This window comes from Perkinsus marinus (assembly GCF_000006405.1).
Source record: "Perkinsus marinus ATCC 50983 genomic scaffold scf_1104296964856, whole genome shotgun sequence".
Classification (NCBI taxonomy): Eukaryota; Perkinsozoa; order Perkinsida; family Perkinsidae; genus Perkinsus; species Perkinsus marinus.
In genome coordinates, this window is record NW_003204538.1 from 123,587 (window position 1) to 147,636 (window position 24,050).

Genomic DNA, 24,050 nt, shown 5'->3' on the forward strand with positions numbered 1-24,050 from the left:
CCTAACGATAATCGATACTGATCATCATGTGATACACAAGAAGACAGAAAGATTATGATGTTGGCGACGATGATGTTGATAGGATACACTCAAGTAGTGAGGAGGCATCCTAAGGATATTACTGAGTCATCTGCTTGCGGATCCTACTCAACAGCATTAGTATCGAGCATAATCTCATGACTAATGACTGTATTATCATCAATAATAATAAGGATTATCATAATTCTTCAACGGCAAAGACGGAATACTACGAAGAATACAGCTGTTAGAGTAGTATTGATTTAGTAACCGCTCATCATCGATAGAATTATGATTATATTCAGCCAGTAATTATGTGGCTGTAAAACTGCTCAATCTACACTATTTTCGTTATTATCATCAGAACGATAAGAAGAGTTTTACTAGAAGTTGGATCAACATCAACAACAGAACAGTAAAGCTAGGGTCAGAAGAAGCATAGAAAGGCAACAAAGAAGGATACATGAAAAGCCGCCACACTAAAGTAGTAGTAGAAGTAGTAGAAATGTTATCGACAGTAGGGATATTATCAACAATGACAGTAAAACAAGCGCAGAAATAGAGGTATTAAAATTGTTGACCAGCAGCAAGGATAATGATACATGCCATAATGAAGTATCGGATGATTGTTGAACTCGAGGAAAATAGACAACAAAGACTCATCATACATTCATCGAAGTGAGGCATACATTATCATCACCACTGATGAACCTTTAACAATAGTAGTAGTAGTAGATAATCTTCTGCTACTATTATTAAAGACGGCTGCTGCCACGACGATCTGTATCAATATTGCCGCTCGTCGGTGGTCCATCTGATAATAGAATAATGACAGTGAATATGATCAAGTGCTCACTTACCTCTACCACTGCTGCTACCAGTTCCACTGCTTTGACTAGTAACACCGTCAACAGACTCATCATCAGTTGCAGCAAGAGCTTCCTCATCCTTAACATCATCTGTTTTCTCTTCTTCATCGTCACTTTTGGACTTCGCAACTGCTAATTCCGCATCTTCTTCTGCTTGGCGTTTCTTAGCTTCACGATCAACACGGTTGAAGTAAGGCATAAGCGCTAAACACATGATAGCTCCAACAACACATATACCAGCCAAAAGAAGGTAATAGTAATCGTAATGGGAACCATAGTACATAACAGAATTGGGATAATCTGATGGAGTAAAATCAGGCATCCAGGGAGAACATACTTGAAATATGGCACCAGCGATAAAATTGGCAATAGCGAAGAACAGCAAGTTGATCGCCGATGATACTGCTTTAAGATGGCTTGGTGAATATGTAAATGCAACTTCGTATGATGTTGATGTAAGGAATATCTCACCAGCTGCAATTACCCAGAATTGTGGTACTTGCCACCATACTGATACCGTATATAATGGTCTATACATTATAGCATATTCAGCAGCAAGAGAAAGTAGTAATGATGCAGCACCCATCAAGGATCCAACACACATACGTGTAAGAACAGACCACATCTTGCCTCTAGATCTGAGCCATGAATAAAGCAAACCATCAATCAAGAGGGAATTAACGATAATTGCAACACTATCGATATTCTGCATTAATGCTGCAGGCATATCCCAACCAAATGTATCAAGATTCATCTTCTCAGCTTGAGTAAGCCATGCAGTAGTCATTTGATCATAAGCAATGGTAAAGGGTATGATAATGGTGAATAGAGGTATTAAACGGAATATCTCCTTAGCATCCTCAATAAAACGATCTTCAAATGGTCCACCATTAGACTTTTTACATTTCTCCAAGGATAGCTTATAAGTAGCACACCCAATAACCTTGCATACCTCTAATACAGCTGAACCTTGTGGTTTAGGCTTAACGAATCTACCCATTATACCACCATATAGGAAGACAGCTGTTGCTACGATGAAAGCGAAGAATGGTACGAGATATGCAACAAAGAATGACACATCCTCGACCAATATAGGAGTAACAATACCACCAACTAATGCACCAATATTAATACTTGAATAGAAGTATGTAAAGAACCTAGTAATGAGTGCTTTATGCAGCTCAGGATGGAATTGTTGAGCACCCATAACATTTACACAACTTTTAATACCACCACTACCTAATGTAATGAGTACCATAAGTGATAGATGTACCATCCATGGTTGACATAAACTAGGAACTGATGCTACACAGAATAGTGCTAACCCTATAGTATATACCACAGAGAATATAAGGATAGTATTATATACGCCTAACCACGTATCAGAGAGTATAGCGGCTATTAATGGAGTGACATATATGATAGCCTGGAAGTCGGCAATATATGTATTGGCTGCAGAATCGGTATAACCCAAATTAATCTTAAGAAAGGTCTGTAGATTAGGAGTTAGACCATAGAATGCTAGTCGTTCACACATCTCTTGTAGTAATACGAATATAGTAGCCTTCATCATAGGATGCTCATAATAATGATATGTATTGCCATTAGGATCAGTCCATGTTAGAGGCTTATCGGCATCAGTAACCTTCACGTTGACGGCGACAAGTGATGATAATGACTTCATTGTGGTTGTTGCAAGTAACGATAATGTAGTAGAGGTTCCAAATACCTTCTTTTTCAATGTTCCACCGGTAATAATAACCAGGAACTATAACAGGGAAGAAAAGGAAGAATGTAACAACAACTAAGAATAATACAACGAATAACAATAACACGACGTATTATTATTTGAACTGATATTTAACCAATACTATCATATAAAACAGGTATGCTAACGACTACTGCTAGATGTCGGCTATTGCGGCACTGGGGACAGCTATTGTGTGGGCTTAGGAACAACATGAATACCGACGAGAAATCAGATATGACTAGTCATCTGATCAACAGAGGTAAGAGGTTTACTACGATCATCTTGCTCTTTCTTGTATCATCATCAATATTCACTATAATGGAGATAAAGATGGAGACCTCTATTACGATAATATATCAACAATCAACACCAAATGAGGACATGAGCAAAAGCATGGGATCATCATCATCATCCGGAGCATGAACCGTTGTATATCGCCATAATTAATCATACGTTGTAAGAATTTCTATACGATATGATCAATATAGTAAATCGACGTATACTACATATGCTGTTCGACGACATCGTCTAACTCCTATACTGATTAATATTCCGAGGATGCCCACAAAAGGGACAGAACATGAACGTATTGTGTGGAGGACTAATATAGCGTTAATGGGCCGCCATCCCTGTGGTAGGGAGGTATGGATGAAGTGAAGACAGACAGTCACATTGTTATTGTGATATAAGAGAGGGGAGTGAGAGGTCTACGTCCACGATAGATGTTTGCAATACTTAATAGATCAAAACCACAACTAATATACGGATTGTTAAAGGTATGGTATTGACGAGGAGAAGAAGACATGATGGCGGGCTTGGTAGTATTGCAATCATTATAATACATCTCAACTTAAATTAACTCTAATGGTCTAACGTTAGAAAAGGGAGGATAATAGTAATAATAACACTCTTATGCTACTCTTATACTCGTGGTCATGATCGTGGTTACCTGCATAATGGATATTTGAGAATCATCACGAACTGGTCTTTATGAGCCCTTCCGAATTGGAATCCGCATACAGCCGATAGCAATAGAATATCGTCTTGTAGAATATAAAAAGTACTTACACGATGATAACATACGAGTACTAAAACAAAAATCTGAAGCACTACACTGTATGGATCGATAGTGTCCTAGCTATCCGTTGATATCTGCCGAGGGTGCTAATTCTCCAGTACGTACAAAACTGGCTTAAAGAAATAGAATACTTCATACTAGTTTGTGTTATATCACCCAATGGTCTACAAAGAAAGGTCTTCTTTAAACTCCGAACTAGGAACTAACACAACGGACACACATTATTACGGGGTACGTGGTATATGAGAAACTAGTAATTGATCCTTTTGTTGCCCACAACTATTCATAGTCCCTCCCGCATACACGTGTTACCTACGTTACCATCTTCCTCCTCCTCCTCATGAATTGAATATATCGCCAGCTCCTCCAGTAACTGTAGAGTTGTTGTATAGGAGAGAACTTCATCATACTTATTAACCATTATAGGAACATGCTTCAGATATTTCTGATGAGATTAAGATAGCAATAGGCATTGTCTCATTGAGAGACCAGGACTGACTTCAAAGCTGAGATGATGTGATCATCATCATCATCAGCCAACAGGTTTTAGTACTTGGATCCCCATTACCTCTACCGGATCAGCAGCCTTATTCGTAGGCAGCTAGAGTGTGGGATCAGCCTTTATAGAGATCTTCAATGCTGCTGCTCCTTACGGTATAAAGAAGCTTACTATTCTTATTTGCTACAACTACACATTCCCATCACCCGTGCTAGCACTCCATATCATCATGGACCACAGCTCGCACAACTCTACTCTTATCTCTGTGTTTCCCTCTACTTACAAGACATCTAACTGATCACATTTCGACTAACTTGGAAGACAATAGTCATTGAATATTTGTCATATCCTCCTGCATAAACTTCTATAGTCTATATCATCATTATCGGTACAGGGGGGGGGAGCTTGGTATGAGCTAAAAGCTCTTTACTTCTCGAGCCTTAATAACTCTGAGATTGATTACAAATGTTCGTCTCAGAATAGTCTGCTCATACAGTACCTTTATTATCATATTTCCGATAGAGTATTACTGTTAGCGTTAGTGAACTACATTCGTATGATGATGATAATGCCAGAAGGTAGTTAGTCTCGGTGGTCATGGCCCTGTTGAATACTTACTCATTCCCTCATCTATATCACGACTAATAAGGCCTGCCTAGATGCTCTTCCAGTAGGGATACTCTTGATAATGAATATTAGGAAGAGGGAGAGAGAGGGTATGATCAGGATTCTTATACCCCATGTTAGTAGTAATTATCACTAAGTGGGTATACTCATACAATCTCTAGTTTATTCCTGAGCTCGACGACGATAGTAGTGCATCCCATTGCCACTCATACGATCAACATGATCATATGATATGTAGAGTATCGGCATATGGTATGGGTGAGAACAGTAAATAATAGCATACATAGTGGGCTTAGTACTCATCATATTACTCCTAACTTTGGGAGACATTATGAAAATACTACTACCACCATGATGTTGTTGTTAGGGTTAAGAGTCCGAGCTATATGAATTAAGATAGAGCCAACATTAATCTGATAATAAGAGGCCTCATTCGTCTTCCTACTACGCATTATCTATCGAGTACTAGTTGATATCGTGGATACCATGATCCGAGTAATGATAATGATCGTGATGAGATCATCTACAATAACAACAATGAAGAGGAGGAGGATGATCCTTCATTACTATCGATTCCTTGATATACGGCTGCTGGTAGGATCCCATTGTTGACTACAGCAGCTTCCATGAGCCACCTGCTGCTGCAGTATTCCCCTCAGATAGAGGGAATCGCTCTTAGCGAGATAGTAACCGATGCATAGTCACGGTGATAATGATGATAAAGATCATAATATCACAATTTGCAGGGCACGCCTGTCTACGCCGGTTACACTATCATCAGTGATGATGCCTCCTAATCCAGGAGGAGCCTTATGTTGTTATAGGACGGTTCTGAAGATGGTGGAAGAATGTCGACTACAGAGACAACACTGCTGACACCTTGTTGAGAATGCAGTTATTCTCCCATAGCATTCCTTGGTTACCTATATAGGTAACCAAGGTAGGATGCTATGGATAGCATTGGGGGCTATTGTTGCTTGATGATGACCTTCAACACCATCATCATCATCATCATCATCATCATCATCATCATAATGTATTGTATTATGGTGGAGGTCCTCCTCCTAATGATAGTGGCCATGGAGGGTACCATTCTCCGAAAGGATGGGAGATACTATTAGTAATGCACTAATGGACTAACAACAACAACACGATATGCTTTCGAACTGTAAACTGTGGGCAATGAGATGATGATAATGATGATGATGATGCGGATGGTTTTGAATAACTATAATATGGTTGTTATTATTACCATCATTATTCAACGACATCAGAGATCATCGATAATAGATTACATTGATAATAACTAGTAATGATAATAGAGTAATGCTCATAATCATCATCATCCTCCATGATCTGGTGGACTATACACTACTTAGTAAAGGAGGAGGAGGAAGAGGAGATGGAGCCTATTATAATATTCGAACGTTCTAAAGTGTGTAACATATCTCCCCATTCACCATCATCATTAACTGGTACTACTTCTTGTCGAGTTATACAATGAAGCATTGATGAAAGAATAGTGAGCATGTTATAGCAAGGGTAAGTTAGATGTTCCCATCGTATGGTATCTATAAAGATCCCTTTGACCATGACGACAATATGCACAAGATAATCTTCCATTACCTTCTATAGTTGATAACAGTGTTTGTATACGATGTTCTTGTCGATGAGTAACTGTATAACGAAAATCAGCAGCAGACTGGATTCATTGTTTACTCCGGTATTGTACCTTCATCCTTGTTTTGTAATAAAGATAGAGTCCTCCCCCTTCCTCTCATGATCATCATCGAATCACCAACACCATGATGATGGTGGTCATGATGATGACTATTGGTATTATCATTATTCAATACATCATTACCAGCATCACTCGAGGAGCAAGAGCATTGAGCATCATCATCATGTGGTGGTAGTAATACATACTGTAGAGCCGTGCATAGCCGTTGTATGAGTAATCTACAAGATAGCCGTGGATGAGCAGTAACAACAACAACAACCACCATATCTCCTTCGAGTATTATTAAGAGGAGAAGGAAGAGAAAGGCGAAGGGGAACCAGATTCGAAAAAAGAATATGAAGATATGTTTAATGATAAATCTATATTGTTTATGATCCAAGTTTGACTTTTTGATTACCTCCCTTTCCTATACCCTACCAATGCTGCTACTGCTGTCTCCTTACCTCCACTAAAGCGTAATAACTCTTGTATAATATTGTGTAGTAAATGAACCCTAAGTGAATGATGATGATGATGTGATGAACATAATAATAATAATAAGACTACGAGCATTAGCACCAAAGTATGGCATGTATTATAATCCTATGAGCATCTACTAGCATTATTACCGTGTATCAAGAGTATGCACAATACGATCAATAGCCATTGGATGTAATACAGATAGATTATTATCACATATATCTATGTCCTAAAACAATACACTCTTATCATAATAGTCCTAATAATAATAATACCATCATTTGTAATAATCCATCTTCTATTATCTTCCGAGGATCATCATCATTATTATTATATGTATGATCACTACTCTTGTTGTTGTTGTTGTTGCTGGTTTCCTTACGAGAGGATGTAAGAGTAAGATTACGCCTAAGCAATGGTATCAATGATAATGACGAGTATAGTCATAGTATAGCTCCTCCTCACCTTGGATGTTGTATACTAGAATATACTTTATTGCCTAGGAATCTAGTACAAGGATTGGACAACAACATCTCATCATTAGGAGTAGCATCTACGAGTAATAATAACATACTACTACAGTAGAGTAGTATAGTCGTCTGAGCAGTATTCTTTACCTCCTCCTACTCCTCCTCCTTCCATCATCATCATTATTGTACTACCACTACTACTGTTCTTATTGTTGTTGTTATTGTTGAATATGAACTTTCCCTTTCTGTCCTGTACCCCTGTATTCAATTGTGCCTATTAACGAACATCATCATCATCATTGTTTAACAACACTGTATAATATTAATCATTGATCATACCATTTGATTCAATTGTGACTTCATCACCATATCCTTCTCATCATCAGTCATCCATCTATTCCCAATAACCATACTCGACCACGACGATGATGATGAGGAGGAGGAGGAGGAGGAGGAGTATTGACCATATGCTGGCTGCATAATATCAGCAGTACTCCTAGTATTCAGACCATCGACCGCAGCAGCAGCAGCAGTGGTAGTAGTAGCAATAAGCTTCTTCCTATGATAAGATGTCAATGGTATTGGATAGCCTCTTCCTTTCCTCATCAGAGATCCATGATGAGTATCAGTAGAAGATGTACCATCATATCGGGAGGCAGTTGATGATGATGATGATGTATTAGTAGTAGTCTAATGATGATAATAATAATGATACACAATAATAGAGTTTAGGGTTACTCGATTACATTTCCTCTCAAGTAAGCTAACTCCATACCAGGAGGACCAAACCTAATAATCATGAGCTCCAACCTAATAACTAGTGATTATCAATAAACTTAATACCTCTGTGGAACTCCACTCTGCTGCTTCTGCTTCATCTTATTATCATCATTATCATAACCTCTCCCCAGTAATGGAGGAATGGTAGAAGGTAATACTACAGCTGATGGTGTAACATCGTGATGTTGTTGTTGTTGTTGTGGGAGATGTATACCAGGAGGAGGTCTATTAATAGTATGACTATCTATAGTAATGATGAAGATGATACTCTTTACCGTATAGGATAATGATGATGTTCTGAAGGAGTGGTATGATGTGGAGTGATATGTTGATTGGATACGACGTCTGCGACAAGACCACCCCCGGTAGAAGACCTTCTTACTATACCAGGAGGAGGAGGAGGAGGGGAGCGGGAGTAGGAGGAGGGGATGGTAATATTATACCCGGTGGGCCATGCATCATCATCGTCATCATCATTAATCCATCATTATCTAAACGTTGATGGGTGCTCACTATAGCGATAATATAGGAGTATACAAGAGTATTCAATGCTACTACTACTTGTTTGAGTAGTATGACTAGATCCTACTATAGGGGACATTCTTAAACCCGTCTGGTAATGATAATGATGCCTGCTTCCAACGCCGTCCTCCTCGTCTTCGTTGGCTTGATCCTTCTCCTCCTCCTCATCCTCATCCTACTACTAAATACCATAAGCATGATCATCCACTACACATAGTGTACCCTCGTGAATATGGATCCTTTATTGATGTCATGAATATAGGAGGACATTATAGGATAGTCATTATTATTATTATTATCGTCCATTTGAGTGATGGTATTGTTAATATAATCATCACCGAATGTATCATCATTATGAGCATCAGCATCTCTCTCCAGGCTCTCATCTATCAATCACAATCATCATTATCATGAGGTAATAGTAATAATAATAACGTGATATTACTACCTCGGGATATGACATCCCCTGTTGGCCCTGTTATATACGATAGGGTATGATGATGATGAGTAGAAGGAGGAGTGGTATGATGATGATGAGGACTAGGGTTCATTATAACAACATGGTATACTGATAACGATTAATTTAGTATATCAATGAACAGCTTATTATGTATCCAAAGGCATATGAGATAATAAGATGTATTGACATAATACAACACGATAGTTTGAGGAGGTTCTTGTTGTTGTTGTTGTTGATGATGATGATGGTAGTATGTAAGCAAGTAATGAAACCCTTCCTAAACCAGTATATAGGCTCATACATCGAATCCTACTATTACTACTGTAGTATAGTACGATACCAATATAGCCGTCATGCTGAAGAGAAGGAAAAAAAGATGAAGTAGGATAACATTCCGCAACATTGATCCAACACTCTGTTATACGGTGTAATATAAATAACAACACTGCTACCGTTAATATGATAAGGTTAATGGACATCATTAGATTTCATATTGCTAGTATCATATTATTACTATTATTAATCGTTCAAGCTCTACTGATGATGATGATGATGATGATACAGACAATGACATGATAATGATATCCCTCCTCTCCTTGCTGTTGTTCATGCTGATGATAGACTAACGCAACATTGAGATATTATTACTCAGTACATCAACTAATAATGATTAATCATTATGTATTGTTCACTAATAAAGGCTCTCCTTGTGGATGTTCTTCGTTTTTACTATGTGGATTATGTCGACGTATGAAATTATCAGTTACCCAAAACTGTAATATATTCATAATTACTGGGGTAACTATCATAACGAATATCAACTTGAGTAACCTAAGAAGACGATCGTATTATACAATACACAGGCATCACTGACATCATCATTGACACTACTACTACTACTACTACTACTACTACTACTACTACTACTACTACTACTACTACTACTACTACTACTACTACTACTACTACTACTACTACTACTACTACTACTACCTGTGGTGACGTAAGGGATGTAATATATCAGCAGTAAGAGATAACATTGTCGTTTGCAATTGAAGCATTATACATAACATAATACATTTCATGATACTAACTATACATAACCATAGTATCTAACATAAAAGTAATAATTATAATAAGTGGATTACTAATACTACCAATTGTTTAAAATAATTACTCCACTTAGTCCCTTTAGTCTGCCATTGTCCACCATTATGGATATCATTACCATACTCTCCGAATACAAAACTATTTCCTATATCCTCACCAAATAATAATGGTATGATAAAATGCCTAAAGCAGTACTACGATATTGGAGTATTATATTGTATTATTATTACGTTATGAGTTTAAGTAGTATGTAATTAATACCCGTACCAAGGAGTACATCTACCATTATATTAATCCAATACCAATCACATGGATCACCACCAGTCTCCTCCTAAAGAGTGTATCATCATTCTACCATTAACATGATTATTATTACATGTAATCTGGTAGCAAATATTAGATTGAGACAATGTATCCATGATGATCCTATCCCTTGTTTAGAACTATCTAATAAGAACTCCCACCAAGTCCTAACACTATTACCCTCCTTATACTTCTTCAATATTAATGATAGTCCACATATACTAAATAGAGCTGAACAACAATAACAGATGTACATATTAATATTATTATTATTACCAAGTTGTACGTAATAACCAAAGTATCCCGGAAATAATTGGCATTCTGGTTCAGATGGATATGATAATGGGTCCACCGCTGGTGGTAGTAGAAAATCGGTAGATGATGATGAGGGTGTGGAAAACATATCTACTATTACTACGACCCTCAAGATACGTGGGGTTCCCCAACGGCGGTGATAAGTTTAGCGCACGCCATTTTAATCGATTCGTAATTATCTTGCGTCGTCATCGATGCTACTCTCAACATGGGATAGAGGGGCGAGGGGCACTAGGACTGTGTTGATGCTTATTATACTGTATAGTAATAGATAGGTAACCTATACGGGGCTAACAGTAGAGAGGGAGGTTGATATGGAATAGATATAGAGGCGACTGATAAGATGATACATGCACATACTCTACAAATACATCACTATGCTTTCTATAGTCCTCGATAATGGTACAGAGTAGTACCATTCATTTACCAATAACTAGTAGTGATTACAATACCATATAGAGGGAATACAGGCTGCTCAGCCTGGAATATTAGATCATTAGAGATAAGATATACCCAATAGATGGTATACTGTTCAGTGCTACTGAATCAGTGGTATTATTTACACTAGTATGATGCTGCTAACAAGGATTTAAATAGTCAGCTTTATGTACTCAAAACTTGAGTACTAATATGTGCTTTAGTACTAATATTTCACTTATTGTAATAGTTGGATGAGAATACCATGTAGTATACTGGTAATGGACATGGTTACCTACCACCAAGTAGTAATAGGCAATATTAATAAAAACCAACGTCGTCAACTGCAGACAACTCCTAAATGTAATACTTTCTATTGCTGTAGTAGTGATTCAGCTAAAGACAAGTAAGAGAGTTATCACTGTTACATGATTAAATGACAATACTATTGCGTAATGGGATCGTCCTGCTTGATAATAATACTAATAACACAACATTGGGCCTAATCATGATGATCATGGATAATACGACACTCCAAATGCCGCCTTCTTCAGTGCATCCTTATGATGATGATCTTTCTTATGCCCACTAATGATGGCATTACGAATCCTCACAGCTTTTGGGATGTATGTAGTATCGGTCTTCCGATCCATAACCGAAGATTCACAACGAACATTATAATCATAATCATCCTTCCATGATAATGATGATTCATCATTATCGATCACCATACTTTTGTCTACTCTGTTGACCTCAGACCCTTCCTTGTTGGTTACGTCCTTTACGAATATTTTAACAAGTTTCCCAACATGTTCCTTTCGTTGTGTATTAGTGATGATCCTAATAGCCTCGTCCCTCTCTAGTAGTCTTTGCCCTTCAACTTGACGATTCACAAACTACGTGTAATAATATGAACTATCAAGATAACGAGTAATAATACCTCTCTAATATCCTTAAAATGAGTAGTACCAGCTAACTCTCTTTCCTCATTATTATCATACTCATTCCTGTACTCCATAGACTTGTCAAAGTCACGTTTAGCTAAACGCCATCGCTTCATCTTAGTAAGAGCATACCCCCTCCTATAGAATGACTTTGATGAGGTCATGTCTAACTGTAATGCCTGCTAACAGGTACTACTCAATGATTTATTATTAATGCCTATTATTACATCATTAGCAGCCTTAAGAGCCTGTGGATATTCACTTAGTTTACAATATACAGCTGATATGTTATTGTATAAAGTTACCATCAACTCTTTTTCTCATCATCATCTTTAATATTATCAATAAGATAAGTTAGACCTAGTCGATACTCACTAAGGGCTGATTTATGTTGACTGAAATAACTACAGTTGTAATGTATTATTATCATCATATTACCCTTTCTTATAAAAGGCATTCCCTCTCTCCTTTGCTTCGAGAGCATATTCTAATTTACTCCTCCTTCCGGCAACCTTACGTATATTTACTTTCTGTTTCTGTGGTGCAGTACTAGTTATTATTTTATAAGGTATCATAGGCGACGAGTGATCATCATCATAATGCTCATGGTTGGTAGCATCGATGATAGCCTTCTTGCATTCATACCCATCTTTATCATAATCATCAACATTCAACTTCTCCCATGCTTCATAATAGGATTTCCTATAATATTCATCATGAATATTGCTAGTATTCCTAAACTACATATCCTTAGCATTATCCCTAGATAGTTGTCCTTTTTGCATCACTTCCTCATTCCTTAATAACACATCTACCTTACCTAAGACGAGTAATCATCATTAGTGTAGTACTACATATATCACCATCATCATCATCTATCTTCTTCTCCCTCTCTTTCGATGTATTATCACTCACTATATTGCTGCTGCTCTGTTGCTTGAGATCTCTAGTCCACTTGTTGAGCTCCTTCAAGTATTCCTGTATATCTGTACCGTTATCCCTTATCTGTTTTTGTAGGTTCATAGACATTAATATCGATACTTATACCTCTTCTCAGCAATACCCAATATTATCATCCCGTATAATGATGACACTATTACATGGTAGCAGCACTATTTACACACAAGAATACTACTAATACTAGAGTAGGTTAACAAGCAAAGTAGGTAATATTCAACTACCTATCAATATAGGACCTTATAATTGACAATTACTCAATACGAAAATGATACGATAGAGACTAATACTCTCGCTAGGATGATGATATGAGAGTAATAGTATTATGATCAACACCAATGGTAGTAGTAGTGGTACAGCAGCTTCCTCATTTGTCTCCTACTACTATTAATACTGCATACTACTACCCCAATAGTCATCATCATAATCATCGTCAGTATATTACTGTTTGGCTTTAGGATTACGTAGTACCATGATAACTGAATCACCTCTAAGGAACATCTTACTTACAAACCTAGTATAAGTATAATAACTAGTATCCTACCAATCATCATCATTGTACTATTACCTATCCTTGTTAACAGGCTTCTTATTAGATCCACCTTTGGGTACTTCTGTCCACAACTCCCGTACCTATTTAGTTATTATAAAGGCTGGATTAATAATTGTTGAGTATTACATTCTCTAATACCATATTGAAGTGCCTATCAAATGCCTTCACCCTACCCAAGATCTTCCTGTTATTACGGCAATTGATGAGTACCTATAAACAGCGAAAGCGGCGTAGATAGAACAATAAGTGGTAATCTAGCAGCTACTTCTACTACTACCTGACTGTTCTCTTCACATGCCTTCGTAAGAAGACTTAAAGGCCCAGTCTCGAATTTATCGCGATTCACCTCATCAACATCAGTAGTCTGATTGGTAGTGGTATCAGCCATAGTACTGCTGTACAACAGGATCACACTGTATTTCAATGAGGAGTGGTATAACGATATTCAATGAATAGATGGAAAGAGTATTATCGTTGGATGTTGTTGTTATTGTTGGTAAATGGAGTACAGTAGCACTAATGATGATCATTTGTTGTTAGTCTGTATAATAGAATCACTAATCTGCATAGAGTTACGTGAAGTGTCCTGTCGGGTCAACTCACGTAATGCCATTGTCAAGTATGTACCTAGGAATAATGATCATGTTGATAATACTATATTATTATCATGCTCGTTATTACCAGATTTAAGAGTAGTCTTGAATACAATACTGTATGTACCTTCTAATACTGCCTTATCCTTATCGCCATTCAACTTTTCTTCAGTATAATCCCTCTTAGTGATATTATCGATATCAGTCGGTATTAATGTCTATATAATGATTATGATATTCATAAGTAGTACTATACATCGATTACTCTATTGAGTGCCATTTCTGGTTGTATAAGTTCATATTCAACATCCTCTGCCTTTTCAAGGATATTCCTATAGGATCCAGGTAAGTTGAAGACACCACCACTACTTCTACACGACTTCAAGTCCTGTAATGATAAACCCAATTCCTTCATGGTAAAATCCTCGTACCTAATACCACATGTCTTACACATCTACCATACTAGTAGTAGTACTCACCATTGATTCATATTTATTGGGTATTGTGTATTATCCCCAGGAAGAGGTAAGACTACATCATATATGCTATATGATGATATATTATCACACGTTATATGCACAACCTAATGATAATGATAGTAATGATAATCATACCTCTATCGCCCCTTACTTCCCTCTCTTCCTTGCTATGCTGCTGCTCACCACAGTTTTCACTATCATCATCATCATGAGATCTGTCCAAACCATCTTCAGTAGTAGTGGTATTATCATCATAACTAGAATGAGGTCTACATATACAAACATCATCAATATATGTAACTCTGCTGCCCTTCCTATGTACTCATCAGTTTCTATATCCTCTCCTTCTTGTGTTGTTGTTGTTGTATTGATAATACAATATCCCCTACCACAATGGTTGGGCCATAGGTAGATATCCTGTGACTCACTGCATGATTCCATATGAAGGATTGTAACTGATATTGGTTCTTCCTGTAGTAGTAGTAGTATGAGGGTATAGTATTACAGAGTGTACATACAAGGATAAGGTGGGTGTAGGTAATTGCTGTAATGCAGCTAAATAACCATTGGGATCTAGATATAGGCATTACTACTACCACTATAGATCATCTACTTACCTTTAGCTAATAAGGTCATTATCTTCCTCTCAATATGCATCATCCTAGGCATGAGCTTAAGAGATTTAACAGGATCATTATCGATAAGGTATGCCCTCCTTGCTGCATCCATCGACATATCAGTATGAGTATTCTCATCATCATTCATTATTGTAGCATGATCAACTTCTGAACATTATACAAACCCTATAGCATTATCAGTACATATGTCGTATACCTTCATCATGTTGTAATAATGCCTTATCGTTGGATTCTCCCATTATAAGCCTAACAGCCTTTTGCCAATGACCAGCAATCATAGCCTGTCCTATCTGATAAGTCCTGGTTAACTGTGTACCTATAAATAGTCTGTAGATATGATAATAGTATTATCATTGTTATTACCAAAACGTTGCATACCAAAGTAGTTAATAAAGCCTTTAGTTGATAGGGCATTGAATGCTCTATCAAGATCATCAGTATTAGGACAATCCTTGATACCTCTCAATGCTACATAAAAACGATTACCATACAGCATACCTATAGGATAATACTATCATCATCATAATCAATGACTATCATCGTCATCATTACTACCTAGAGAAAGCTTTTGTGATGAGTAATGGAAATCGGAAAGCCTCGTAAATTTATCCCAATGCCTAAGATGCCATAATATGCAGCAAGATGATAATATTGTTATTATTACCCACTGAGCATAGCCCGTTTAAGTTGATCTATATAAGTCCTCCACATACATACTTGTTGAACAGTACATCCTCTACGATCCTATATATACACTATAATCATCATCATGTAAAAGTAGTAGTAGTGTACCTTAGTTCCTGCTACTGTAAAAGCCTTAGTATTCTTCTTTCCCATTGCTCTAGCTATAGATGATATTGCCTGAGCTGTATCCCTATTCTCCTTATACATGTTAAAGTATAGATAATCAGGTTGGTCTTTAGGCCAGGGATCATAACGTGCTTGGGGTAAGTCTTCATCATGTTGATGTTGATCGCCACTTATTCCTCTACCCTTATTTCTCCCTCTCTTCCCATCACGACGACGCCTCTTCTTACTCTTACTACCCACCACCTCCTCCTCCTTCTCCTCCTCTACTGCTGCTGCCAGCTCTCTAGCTCGTCTAATATAAAACCTCACTGATAGTAGTACAAATTCAGGTACTACTTACTTTTGACCAATTGTAAAGTCCTTCTTGATCCAAACCCTAATTTGATGTTTATTATCATTATCAGTAGTGGGATCAACAGTATCAGTAATAAACAAGCCTTGAGGGAACTGTGTTTTAACTAATCTAAGTATATAATGATGATAGTAACTTCTAATAATTGATAATACTACTCATGGACACTAGTCCTCCCTAGCTTATCCTGTATAGTGCTACCATCTAACAAGCAGTACTTAGGAGCAGTATCTTGGATAAAGAGTTCCCATCATGATGATAATGATGATGAGTGTATTACCATTTCTTGGGGTCTTCAGGAATGAGATAAACCTATCTTTATCCTCTTCTGTTAAACTAGCCTCAATAGCCTGTAGTTGCTTATCAGTAATATCATATTCTGGTCCCCTAGTATCAGTAATGATCATAACTATCACTAAGTGTAGTATTACAATGCATTCTGTAGATCTTCCTCCTTCTCCTTCTTCTCCCTTATCTCTCGTATAATCTTATCCTTGGTCCATAGTTTGGTAAGGTGTACTGGTGATGATGATGATGATCCTTGTGGTATCTCATATCTACATATCATCATAACAACAAGACCAAGATGGTAGTATTACACATGAAAGTCTTGGAATCGATGTTTGAACAGACAAGGTAGACTAATATGGTCCCCATTACTATCATCCAGATAAAGGCTAATACCCACTGAAAAACATGACTACTCTAGCCGATTACATACTCAAGATACTACCTTCTTCTTCACTAGGAGGTAATGTACAGTCTACCACCATGAACCCAACAACTACAACAACAGCAATAACAACAACCACAACATTAACCTTGTCGATCAGAATGGCGTGCGCTACTCGAATCTAGGAGCTGCTTCGTCGTCCCCATCGAGTATCAATGGATAGGGACGTTTGTTGTTGCTGCATTGTTGCTGCAGTTGTTGTTGTTGTTGTTGTTGTTTGTTGATAGCAGTAGACATGCCCAATACACTATCATCATCTCATCTAGAGTGTAGTGATGGTGGTCTAAAAGAAGTTACCCTATTGAAACGTGTATCTCCCAAAGCTACTGCTCTTACTGCTATATTTATTATACTACATGGTATAGCCGCAATGAGAGTATTTGCTACTAGTGGTGATCCTTATAAGGCAGTAGTTGATGAGCTTATACAGGATGCTATCAATAATGGTACTGTATTGGAATTATCTACACTAGAATCTACTGAAGAGAGGCCTTTACCATCTCAATGGGCACCATCCCCTACAGCAGCTTTAGCCATTGTTGGATCCTTATTGGTAATACTAAGTAGTAGTAGGTAGTAGTATACCATGATCAGGTACATGCACTGTTTGTATTAGCTCAACATTGGTCTATACGATTCAAGACCTTAGTCCAATATAGTAGGACTAAGCGTTTGGCACCTGGGAACTACTGTCGAGTGTAATACTATAAGGTTACTCTTATGTAAGTAGTAGATATTCTTAGTACACCTCCGGAACATCAAGGGAAGGCTGATATAGTACCTCTCAAAAGGAGTCATCATAATGCCGACTTTACATTGTAATAATAATGGTGATAGTCTTCTAGTCATGAATAGGAATTTAGGTACTTTGTATTCCAAAGACGTAAATACTGTGTAGATGATACTACTGGGGAGGTGCATATGCTCATCTGTCCAATGAATCTACCTATTCATAAATATACTAGTAATAGTACTCTTCACACTATAGTTGTTGATATGTATGTGGTGTAGATGAGACTTCCTCGACGAAAGGGTTATCAGAGGACGAAGTCCAACGTAGACAGGATTTATATGGTCTTAATAAAGTCGACATACCAGTACCACCTTTCTATGTTCTTTACAGAGATCAGGTTATTCATACTAGTTATTATCTTTATTACGAGTGATGTTATCAGATATTAAACCCAATACCTATATTCCAGATATTATGTTGTCTACTATGGATGATGGATGAGTATTGGTAAGTATTACTGCTCTTATTGTCATCATATGGTTTTATCATTCTTGTCCTTAGGAAATATACTATCTTCACCTTTTTATCGATCTTTGGTATGGAAGCTGGTACTGTATTCCAAAGAAGGCGTAATTTATTAACATTGAGGAATATGGCTGGTAAAAACATAATACCGGTAATAATAATAAGAAGCACTACTACTGGATAGAAGGTATGACTAGGATTTATGGTAGATATCTGTATTAAGAGATGGTAAATGGATGAGTATTATGTCGGATCAACTTGTTCCTGGAGATCGTATTAACCTTAGTAATGATGTTATTCATGCTACAACTGATAAAGACTCCTTACCTGGTAATCACTCTGATAGTCTGCTGCTGATACTGTTGCTGTTGGTAGTATTGATAATATATAGATACTACTAATAATAGAGGAGAACAGGTTGTTATGATACCGTGTGATTGCCTTATATTACAAGGCAATGCTGTTGTTAATGAGGCATCATTAACTGGGGAATCTGTACCACAATTGAAGGATGAGATTGATACTAGTGATGATGATGATATATCTAGAATATTGGATATGACTGGTAGAGATAGGATACATATACTATTCAGTGGTACATCATTATTACAAGCCACTAATTGTACATGTATAGTATTAAGAACAGGGACACAATCAGCTCAAGGAGAGCTTACTAGGATGATTGAATTCTCTCAACAAGATGTTAGGTAAGTAGTATTACTAGTGTCATATATTATTGATCATTATACTCAGGACTGATAATAGGGATACACTTAAGCTACTATTACTATTACTATCATTCGCATTGATGGCTGTTGGTTATGTTATCAATCAGAGGATATCTGGTGAAGGTAGTAGTAGTAGTAGTAGTAGTAGTAGTAGTAGTAGTAGTAGTAGTAGTAGTAGGGATCTCGTTAATGATGTATTAGGTACTGATAAGTTGACTAAGATGTCAGGCTATAAGCTACTACTAAGATGTGTTATGATTATCACTAGTGTTGTAATATTACCATCATTATCATCACTATTCATCTTACTAGTATTGTTGACCAGGTACCACCAGAATTACCTATGCAGATGTCGTTAGCCGTGAATACAGCTTTAATGGCATTACATAAGATAGGAGTATTCTGTACAGAGCCTTATAGAGTTCCTATGGCTGGTACTATCACACATTGTTTCTTTGATAAGACTGGTACACTTACAACTGATCAATTATCATGTACAGGGGTTGTAACAAAGGTACTAGGAATACTAGTAGTTATTATCATCATTGTTATCATAATTATGGTAGGTATCAACAAGTGATAGTGAACCTAAAGTAGAGGATGCAGATAAGCTTAATACTGTACTATACTGTACCTGTTGTCAGTATCATACATATGCATTAGTATCTTTAGGATACTACTCGTATAGGTCTAGGGGCTAAATATGTTATTGCTGGATGTCATTCTCTTATATCTATCAACAACAACAACAAGAAGAAGAATAAGACCAATAAGGAAGAACAATCAGGGGTTAGTAAGAGTAGTGCGGAACTATTGGGAGATCCAGTAGAGTTGGCTGGATTACAAGCTTTACATTGGTTTTATGATAGTGATAATAATACTTCTGGTAGTAAGGCTACAGTAATAGGTATTATATTATTATTATCATTATTCGTAGGTCCAATGAGTAGTGGTAATAAGATGACCCCTAAGCTCAAGATTCTCACACGGCATCATTTCTCCTCTGCATTACAGCGTATGAGTGCTGTAATTGAGCTTATTAATGAGCAGCATAAGAAGGTGATAAGTAGTAGTGGAGATAGTGATTATAGTGGTATTGATGTTAGATATGTGTAGTAAAGGGATCACCAGAGACTATATTGGGTATGTTGAAGGATGCTCCTGATGGATATCTATCAACTTATCGTACACTTGCTAAGAAGGGTATGAGAGTATTATCAATGGCATTTAAGGAGGGATCGTCTGATGTAAGATGTTGTTAATAATAATAACAACTATTATTATTATCTATTAGTGTGATAAGTGGCCAAGATCACGTGTAGAAGCTGATCTTGAGTTTGCTGGCTTTATCACATTTGCTTGTGATCTACGTAAAGATACTGCTACTGTCCTTAAGGTGATGAGCAACATGAGGAGTATTATGATTGAGTACCTATCTGTATACTTAGGCATTGACTGATGCTAAGATGCCGTGTATAATGTTGACTGGTGATTCAGCATTAACAGCAGCACATGTTGCTAATGAGATTGGTATATTTGATAATGATGGTAGTAAGCCTAAGTTGATGTTAACTAACGAGAGAGGTAATATGTAACTACCTAGTAGTAGTAATGATGGAGTTATTATTCAGTATGGGTAAATATAGCTACTGATGAGGTATATACTACATATACACCGTCCGTTGATGCAGTGAAACAACTTGCTAGTAGTGCTGATCTCGTTGTTGGAGGTAGTAGGTGTAGGTAGTGTTATTCATATACACTATGTACTTAGGTGATGTATTAACCCAATTGGAGGAGGAGGGGGATAAGACACTATATAATACAGCACATTATATCAAGGTATTTGCTAGAGTATCACCACAACAGAAAGAAGAGGTAACTATACTAACTATATATGATGCTCATAATAGTAGATCATAATATAGGTAGTGAGGTTGGTTAAGAAGGTCCCTAATGAGAATGCTGTTAGTGGTGATAATATGTTACATCCTCTTATGTGTGGTGATGGTGGTAATGATGTTGGTGCTTTAAAGCAGGCTGATGTTGGTAAGTAGTAATACTACTTTCATTAGTAACCGCTCATGTTGTTGGCTAGGTGTTGCCCTTTTATCGGGCTTTGGTGACTCTAATGCAACATCATCATCGAGTAAGCAAGAAGCCACTGATGATGGTGGTAAGCTATTGGAAGGAGAGGGAACAGCAGAGGATAAGTTGGAAGAGGATCAAAAGCTACTAGCTATGAGAGAGAGACAATTAGCAAAGGAGTATAAGACTGAGTTTAATGCTAGGAGACAAGTAAATATGATGACTATGGACTATATCATTGTATATAGGGTACTCATGTAGGTTGTGATGCAGAATCAACAAGCATGGTTCCAGGAAGAGCTTAATAAGCTTACTAATAATAATGAAGGCAATGTTGGCTTCTCTACCTACTTTACAGCAATGAAGAATTCCTCAGCTAGGCTAAGAGCTGAGCTTACTAAGGTCATACTCATGTTGATCATAGCAGTGATAATGATGGTAATAGGTACAAAAGGAGTTACAACAGAAGTATGGTGCTAATGCAGCTTGGGGGAGTGGCATGAATAAAGGCGGTGGTGGCATGATGGCTTCTATCATTGAGAATGCTCAGAAACAGATGCAAGATGCAGATGCTGGTGGACAACAACAACAAGAGGGTATTATTATTATTACCTATTGTGAGGTTGGTATTGAGTATTAGGTATGAAGCCTGTAGTACAGTTAGGGGATGCATCAGTAGCTGCACCCTTTACATCAAGGGCACCTAGTATAAGGAGTGTTATACAGATTATAAGGCAGGGTAGATGTACATTACTATTAAATGTACAAATGATGCAGATAATGATGCTTGATTCTATGGTCAGCGCGTAAGTAGCAGTAATAATGATAGTCAATTGAATATACAATTATTATTAGATACACATTAGCTGCTGGAACCATTGAAGGTGGTAATGCTACTGAGCTACAATTGATATTCTCTGGTATATTAACAATGGTGGCGAGTATTGCCTTTAGTTATGCCAAGCCGGCTGATAGGTATTAACAACAACTACTATCATCATCATTATAATTACGATCAGATTATCGGATGTATTGCCAATACGATCGGTATTCCATCCTGCGATATTCCTATCAGTGATGGCCCAAGTAGCAGTGCATCTATATGTCCTTGTTAGAGCTATGGATTTGGCGAAGACAGCTATGGGTAGTAGTAGTAGTAGTAGTAGTAGTAGTAGTAGTAGTAGTAGTTAGTCATAGTAGTATTGATAATATATAGGTGATGCTGCATTGGAAGAACTATATGAGTTTGAGAGGAATAGAGATGAGAAATTATCAAAGATGATGGATGATAGTGCATTCGGTGATGATATATTCTCAATGTTCAAGTAATATCTTATCATTTAGTGGTAATAATATTACTACTACCTTCATATAGATCAGTACCATATAAGCCAAATCTCCTCAATACAGTAATGTTCCTAGTGAAGAGCTCACAACAAGTAGCCGTACTAGTGGTCAACTATAAGGGCCGTCCCTGGATGCAAGGTACTACTAGAATCATTATCATCATACAATAATCATTGTAATAATAATAATCAGGTTATCTCGAAAACCGTGCATTATTCCTCTCAGCATTTCTCTGTGGTGCTGGCTTATTTGTAATACTCACTCTATTATCGAGTTTCCCATTGACGTGATAGGTATTAGCATCTGGTGTAATACCAGTCCTTAACCACTTCCTAGAGCTCATGGTACTCCCTGATGACCTTAGGAATAGCGTCCTTGGTAGTAGTAGTACAATCTATATCTGGTATTGGTATTGTGTAATTAGGTATGTTATTAGCATCAACAGTTGGTATATTCCTTTTGGATAGGATAATACTAGCTATATTCGTCCCTAAGGTCTTTTATGCATCAACAATAAAGCCCCTACTTTCTACTAAGCCTAGGGATTTTATACCACTACTTAAGACTATGGTATACGTATCTGGTAATAATGATGGTATCTATTCCTGAATGATTATCTTGTATAGGTGGCCTCTTGATAGTACCCATAGTACTTAGTAGCCCATTGTTGATGATTGGTGCATTCTGGGCTTATCGGAAGTAATAATCATACCCGTTTACATCATTATTGTTATAATGATAATAGATATAAGGGGATGAAGGAACAGAAGGAGCAGGAGCAGCTAATGAAGATAGATGAACAGAGGAAACAGTTAAAGAAGGGTACCGATAAGAAACCCATTGCTAACGAGTAACAGCTTGATTATTATACTACTGACGCTGGCTACTGGGTATTCAACGTATCGAAATACTATGGCTCACCATTATCGCTGATAGTTGCTCAACATACACGACTCACTCCACTTCTCTGTATCACTACTTCTGTGTTTATCATCATCAATTCGGGCATCATCGTCGTGATGTTGGTTTTCGGTCAAGTAGCAATTGTGTAGTACATGATATCACGAAGAGGAGGTTGCGGATAGCGAGCCCAAATACTCGGAGAAACACTCGGACTTGTAGATTCCGCCTCGATATATCTGTTCTCGGAGA

General features: G+C 37.3%; 7 protein-coding genes across 8 annotated transcripts in view; 2 read left to right on the forward strand and 5 right to left on the reverse strand.

Moving 5' to 3' along the window:
- Positions 1-21, forward strand: part of Pmar_PMAR005923 (hypothetical protein) — a gene marked incomplete at both ends in the record, with an annotated part of 279 nt that extends 258 nt beyond the window's left edge. The window contains one exon of the mRNA XM_002769818.1: positions 1-21. Within this exon, the coding sequence (XP_002769864.1) occupies positions 1-21 (21 nt within the window).
- Positions 1-2,571, reverse strand: Pmar_PMAR005924 (Tripeptide permease tppB, putative; the record flags this gene model as incomplete). The annotated part of the gene is made up of 2 exons (XM_002769819.1): positions 1-832; positions 879-2,571. The coding sequence occupies 2 exons, from the start codon at positions 2,569-2,571 to the stop codon at positions 774-776; spliced, it is 1,752 nt and encodes a 583-aa protein (XP_002769865.1). The 3' UTR covers positions 1-773.
- Positions 2,572-6,059: 3,488 nt separating this feature from the next.
- Pmar_PMAR005925 (hypothetical protein) lies at positions 6,060-9,628 on the reverse strand (the record flags this gene model as incomplete). Of its 2 annotated transcripts, XM_002769821.1 has the most annotated exons (13): positions 6,060-6,271; positions 6,324-6,412; positions 6,468-6,518; positions 6,574-6,800; positions 6,980-7,075; positions 7,191-7,270; positions 7,317-7,449; positions 7,507-7,594; positions 7,713-7,785; positions 8,258-8,321; positions 8,453-8,516; positions 8,853-8,988; positions 9,596-9,628. In XM_002769821.1, the coding sequence occupies 13 exons, from the start codon at positions 9,626-9,628 to the stop codon at positions 6,254-6,256; spliced, it is 1,152 nt and encodes a 383-aa protein (XP_002769867.1). In that variant the 3' UTR covers positions 6,060-6,253. The 2 variants fall into 2 exon arrangements, with proteins under 2 accessions (XP_002769867.1, XP_002769866.1); XM_002769820.1 differs by having other exon boundaries at positions 6,063-6,412.
- Positions 9,629-12,669: 3,041 nt separating this feature from the next.
- Pmar_PMAR005926 (conserved hypothetical protein) lies at positions 12,670-13,391 on the reverse strand (the record flags this gene model as incomplete). Its single annotated transcript, XM_002769822.1, has 4 exons — positions 12,670-12,757; positions 12,801-13,064; positions 13,107-13,182; positions 13,226-13,391. 4 exons carry the CDS (start codon positions 13,389-13,391, stop codon positions 12,670-12,672), a joined length of 594 nt encoding a protein of 197 aa, XP_002769868.1.
- Positions 13,392-13,760: 369 nt separating this feature from the next.
- Positions 13,761-14,260, reverse strand: Pmar_PMAR005927 (Small nuclear ribonucleoprotein Sm D2, putative; the record flags this gene model as incomplete). The annotated part of the gene is made up of 4 exons (XM_002769823.1): positions 13,761-13,833; positions 13,888-13,952; positions 13,999-14,082; positions 14,150-14,260. 4 exons carry the CDS (start codon positions 14,258-14,260, stop codon positions 13,761-13,763), a joined length of 333 nt encoding a protein of 110 aa, XP_002769869.1.
- Positions 14,261-14,398: 138 nt separating this feature from the next.
- Positions 14,399-17,530, reverse strand: Pmar_PMAR005928 (tRNA pseudouridine synthase D, putative; the record flags this gene model as incomplete). The annotated part of the gene is made up of 18 exons (XM_002769824.1): positions 17,478-17,530; positions 17,344-17,431; positions 17,176-17,301; positions 17,025-17,131; positions 16,903-16,975; positions 16,733-16,855; positions 16,375-16,684; positions 16,247-16,326; positions 16,138-16,199; positions 15,946-16,080; positions 15,779-15,898; positions 15,562-15,663; positions 15,463-15,517; positions 15,096-15,201; positions 14,945-15,048; positions 14,731-14,896; positions 14,554-14,683; positions 14,399-14,499 (listed from the first exon to the last, which is right to left on the reverse strand). The coding sequence occupies exons 1-18, from the start codon at positions 17,515-17,517 to the stop codon at positions 14,399-14,401; spliced, it is 2,028 nt and encodes a 675-aa protein (XP_002769870.1). The 5' UTR covers positions 17,518-17,530.
- A 451-nt stretch (positions 17,531-17,981) lies between these two features.
- Pmar_PMAR005929 (cation-transporting ATPase 13a1, putative) lies at positions 17,982-23,752 on the forward strand (the record flags this gene model as incomplete). The annotated part of the gene is made up of 32 exons (XM_002769825.1): positions 17,982-18,030; positions 18,094-18,175; positions 18,221-18,295; positions 18,341-18,441; positions 18,489-18,607; positions 18,653-18,717; positions 18,772-18,886; positions 18,945-19,008; positions 19,127-19,442; positions 19,489-19,595; positions 19,692-19,735; positions 19,789-19,977; positions 20,136-20,349; positions 20,401-20,522; positions 20,570-20,710; positions 20,758-20,859; positions 20,912-21,047; positions 21,095-21,193; positions 21,238-21,341; positions 21,392-21,512; positions 21,562-21,761; positions 21,813-21,953; positions 21,997-22,147; positions 22,192-22,357; positions 22,407-22,526; positions 22,571-22,722; positions 22,932-23,036; positions 23,091-23,149; positions 23,192-23,276; positions 23,323-23,481; positions 23,525-23,597; positions 23,644-23,752. The coding sequence occupies 32 exons, from the start codon at positions 17,982-17,984 to the stop codon at positions 23,750-23,752; spliced, it is 3,885 nt and encodes a 1,294-aa protein (XP_002769871.1).
- Between the last annotated feature and the right edge of the window lie 298 nt (positions 23,753-24,050).